General features: G+C 43.8%; 1 protein-coding gene across 7 annotated transcripts in view; it reads left to right on the forward strand.

The window, feature by feature from the left end:
- Positions 1-5,000, forward strand: part of LOC126984080 (espin-like) — a 171,214-nt gene that overhangs the window by 52,375 nt on the left and 113,839 nt on the right. Inside the window, exon 1 of one of the 7 annotated variants that reach the window (XM_050837490.1) lies at positions 2,944-4,131. The exons of the other annotated variants lie outside the window; for them this stretch is intronic. Coding sequence (XP_050693447.1) covers positions 3,836-4,131 — 296 coding nt within the window. The 5' untranslated portion in view covers positions 2,944-3,835. Of the gene's footprint in view, positions 1-2,943; positions 4,132-5,000 lie in introns of those variants that run through there. 7 annotated transcript variants of the gene reach the window in all.

Here is a 5,000-nt window from a genome sequence, read left to right on the forward strand (position 1 = left end):
AATGAGTAAACGTCACTGTGAAAGGTGTATGGATGTGTCACTTAATAAAAATGTTGATGAGTATGCTTCTGAGTTAGCTGTGGATAAGGGAGTATGTTTGGAGTGTGAATAAGTATATATGTGTGGAGTCTGTAGAGTTGTTTATGTTAGGTGATAATGAATGTGTCTGTGTTAGTTGTATAATGATGTTAGCCTCAATAACAATCCTCGATATGCACTTATTCACAACATCGTAGTGAGTGAGTGAGTCTTAATTGCTTTCATGGATAACCTTCTGATATCCTTTTAATAAACATTGCATCATTATAGTCACTTGGCCATGTCTCGTTTCGTGCTAATCACAGTATCCTTCCTTTTCATAGTGTAGTATTTTTGAGAGGTAGATAATAATACCTCTATGCTGAGTGTAGGTGGGAAATATTATGTGCTTGAGTTAGCTATGTGTATGCGTCTGTGTGGATGAGGAAGCTTGTGTGTGTAGGAAACGGATGAGGGGATGTATGAGGTGTGGAGGAATAAACGTTTGTGTGGGATTTTAGTCAGAACGTTTATGAGGGAGTTTGGATGAAGAAACGTTTGTGTGGATGTTCATTAATACGTTTCTGTGTGGATGTGGATGACGTAGGTGTGGATGAATCAGTGCATGTGTGGGTGTTAATGAGTAAGTTTTGTGGGCTGTGGATGACTTAACGAATAAATGTTTGTGTGGGCGTGGCTGACTAAGTGAGGGTGAATGTATGTTTGTGTGCTGTGTTGGAGAGGACGTTTGTGTAGGCGTTGCTGGCTAAGGCGGTGAATTAGCGCCTGTCACCTGTGCGCGTTGGTGTGGAAAGATATGAAGGGGAAAGTTATGGCAACCAAGATTACGAGGAGCAATCAGCAATGTGCAGGAGGGTGAAAACAAACACACACACACACACACACACACACACACACACACACACACACACACACACACACACACACACACACACACACACACACACACACACACTTAATTTATTGCTTTCGTGGTTTTTTTTTCCTTCTTTCTAAAGTAAATAAAAACGCAACAGTATCGCCAGGAACAACAACAACAACAACAACAACAACAACAACAACAACAACAACATCAGCAACATCGTTATTATTTCTTGTATTATTACTATTATTATTATTATTATTATTATTATTATTATTATTATTATTATTATTATTATTATTATTATTATTATTATTATTTATTTTGCAGGTAAGCGTGAGAGAGAGAGAGAGAGAGAGAGAGAGAGAGAGAGAGAGAGAGAGAGAGAGAGAGAATGTCTATCCCCCCCAAAAAAACTAAAAATATGCTTTACCGGTTTTGATATTGTTCTTGCGAAAACTTGTCTTTTGTTTTCTGGCCGAAGGGAGAACTTTCGTGAAATGGAAAACAAAGCTAATCACTGTCTTGCAAAATTAATCAGTGACGGTCAAGAAGAAATTAAGATATTATTTATTTATTTGATTTAGAAAGCTGGACGGATTTTGCTCGAGATGAAAAAAGGGAAAATTCGAATGTACTTTAGAATTTGGGTTTTGTTGCAAAGACATTCAGAAGTGCAGTGTTTTCATCATCCCTTCCTTTCTCCTCTTCCTCCTCCTCCTCATCATCATCATCATTTCCTTACCTTTCCCCGTTTTCTTTCCCTCCAAAACCTATTAAAGAAAATTAGCGTTGTTTGTGCAGCCATAACTTTACCAACTTGTCATGATATGTTGCACAGACCCACGGGCGTGTAATTGTTCGCCTCTTTATAATCGAGTAAAAGACGACGCAGTAAAGAACGTAACGTGGAAGGGAAGACTGCAGTAAATGTGGCAGTAATGGGCTCCCTCTTCCTCCTCTCTCCTATTCCACCACAACCACCACCAGTCACCATCACCACTACCACTGCCCCCACCACCTCCTCCTCATCGTCCTCCTTCTCCCTATCACTTACGCCATAACCATCACTTTAGGGGAGATAAAAGCAGCCGTTAAGGAAAAAGATGGCCCCGTTTACCTCTATTTTTTTGTTCGTGTTTATTACCTTTTAGAAGTGTGTCAGTCTTCCTTCTTCTCACGTCTCCCTTCCTTTCTCCCCTACGTGTGCTTTTTAGGGCATAAAGGAGACTTGAATTTCTCTCCTTTCTCTCTCCTTTCTCTCCCCTTTCTCCGTTTATGTCTGTCTCTTTAACCTTTTCTTTGTCTCACGCTTTTGCTCTTTGTTGCTCTCATGTTTTTATTCGTCTTCTCCTCCAGGCAGCTGTGTTTTTTGCGGTATATAGACCTTTACTCTTTTTTTCTCCTCCTTTCTCTTTTCTTTACCTCTCTTTCATAATACCAATGGCTTTTTTTTTCTCTTTCTTACGTTCTTCTCATGTTTCAATTAGTTTTTTTTCCCTCGTTGGTCTGAGGTCATTCTCGTCTTGACAATTATGTGTGATCAGATGTATCGAGGTGCAACGTCTCGGGGTGCTGACATGCGCCTCAGAGTGACATACAAAGTGTGAGCAGAGGAAGCAAAAAGAAGGAGGAGGAGGAGGAGGAGTGTGGCCAGCGATTGTGGTCTCAAATCACCTGAACTTATGATCCTTTTGGTTTGTCCTCTTGTGGTTTTGTGTGATGTAGAATGCGTCTTAATCTGTTGGATAATTTGCGGTTTACTAGAGAAGAAGGAAGAAGAGTAAGAAGAGAAGGACGAGAACGAGGACGAGGACGTGAACGATGAGGAGGAATAGGACGAAGACGACAACGACTATGGTGATGACAAAACTTACCGGAAAAATCAATAAAAAACTAAAAAAAACTAGGAACGGTAAAAAGAAAAAAAAGTCATCCAATTAACCCGAGGAAAACACACACGAGAAAATCAAACCCGAAAGAAGAGAGAAAACATGCCCTTAAGGATTCGCCCTGAACCTGACATCTTAAAACGCGGATGTCACGTCTGTCACAACGACCTCAAAAATAGGAAAAAAAGACGAAGAAAACACATACCTATAACGATGAAGAGACACGTTTTATCTCCATTAGACGGATGCTTAATGACCGTCACCTCTGTCCATATAAAGACGCCGTTCGGAAAGGGAAAGAGACGGACGACATATAATCACACCCAACCCTCCCTCGGCCTCCCTCTCGGCCCTGTCTTATGTGATTCTGAAAGTGGCGGTGGATGATCTTGGTGAAAGCTTTGGGACTTCATGGGCGGGGTGAGAGGGGTGGAAGGGGGAGGGGAGAGGCGTGAGTGAGTAACGAGAGGGAGGGAGTAGAGTGGAAGCGTGCGTGTCTGTCGCCGCCGCCGCCACCGCCACCGCCGACGCCCCTCGCTACCTCAGTTGTCATCGCGTTACTCCGGCTGTGGGTTCCTCCGTGCTCGCTGCTACGCCTCGCCACAGCCACGCGGGTTTCTCCTCCTGTCCCTTTCTCGGTGTTTTCTGCCGTGCCGTGTAGAGAACACCTCCACCTCCTGTAAACCCGTGGAGTCCCAACAAAACAAAGAGTTGCTTTAGACAGTAACAAGAAGGATTACGTTGTTATTGACCCCGGGGTGAATAATTAAACGAGGCCACTACCTAAGGCTTTGTTTTTACGTGGTTATCGTTGTGCTTGACTGGCGATATCAAGAACATATCCTTCGCTGCCCAAACCCGGAAATCCCCCAAACAAAAGAGTGAACTTAAGGCGCAGTAGGAGGCATCGCGTTGCTTTGACATGAGTCCGACGTGAATCATACGAGACCACTTGCATAGGCTCTGGTTTTTAGTGGTGTTTGAGCCTCTAGTGCCTCGTCCCAAGGTTCACGGTGCTGCAGGGGAGTCCCGGACCTTCACGATGAATGTCACGCAGGTTAAGAAGGCGACGATGCCCAAGAGCTGCCTGAAGAAGAGGAGGAAGAAAGGTCACGTAAAGGACATAGAAGACCCCAACTTGGACTCCGGTGCATATTCTCTAGACAGTGTGGAGTGTGTGTCCCACTTCTCGCTGTCCTCCACCCGCACCTCCACCACTACCCTGGACCTAGATGCCGCCTCCACCACCACCAATAAAACCACCACCAACACCACGACCTCCTTCACCCCCGCCATCCTTGAAAATCACGTGTGTTTGAACCTACGTCAGGACAGAAGGTAATGAGGAGCCTCCGTAGGTAGAATCTAAACCCTTATATAAGACTGTGAATGAGGTGTCAAGAGTATTCATGTGGAGTTTTCCGATGGAGTAAAAGGGATATTATTAAAAGTCTCTAAAAACATAAAGAACGGACCTTTTTAGTGAAACGTATGCATGCCACGCGTCGCCTTAACATCTACTGTACTTATCTCACCATTATTAGACACTTAAGCGTAATTGGGGTGATTTAGCAACGATAATCTTAGGCTCTACGCTATTCTTACTTCTTCCCACCGTCATTTAACTCTCCTTAGCGCCTTTGTCATAGCCTGGCGAGAAATTTTTTAATGGCTCACACGATGTTTCACGGGTTTTTGCACACTCACGACGGGCAATAAAAAAAAACTATAGTCACGCACGTCATTCTCTCGTTTCCATAATGCTTGCTGTTAATGGTCGTTGCAGCCCGTGTATATATTGTGGTGTGTGTGTGTATGTGTGTGTGTGTGTGTGTGTGTGTGTGTGTGTGTGTGTTTCCTTACTGCAAGCCATTCTTTTTTCTCCTTGTCATTCTTTTTACTCTTTCATTCTTTTTTTTTATTCACTCTCTCTCTCTCTCTCTCTCTCTCTCTCTCTCTCTCTCTCTCTCTCTCTCTCTCTCTCTCTCTCTCTCTCTCTCTCTCCCCCCCAATACACTACGAAAATAAGGGTAATAAGTGGACTGACGAAAATTTATGTGCTGGGAAACTGATAGTGGTGCACGTGATACTTGTTCGAGGAGGAGGAGGAGGAGGAGGAGGAGGAGGAGGAGGAGGAGGAAGGGGAAGTTTCAGGTTGACCAGTTACTCGGCCTCAACATAAGCACGTGTGGAGGTGAAGCGTGCTG

This window comes from Eriocheir sinensis, chromosome 55 (genome assembly GCF_024679095.1).
Source record: "Eriocheir sinensis breed Jianghai 21 chromosome 55, ASM2467909v1, whole genome shotgun sequence".
Lineage (NCBI taxonomy): Eukaryota > Metazoa > Arthropoda > Malacostraca > Decapoda > Varunidae > Eriocheir > Eriocheir sinensis.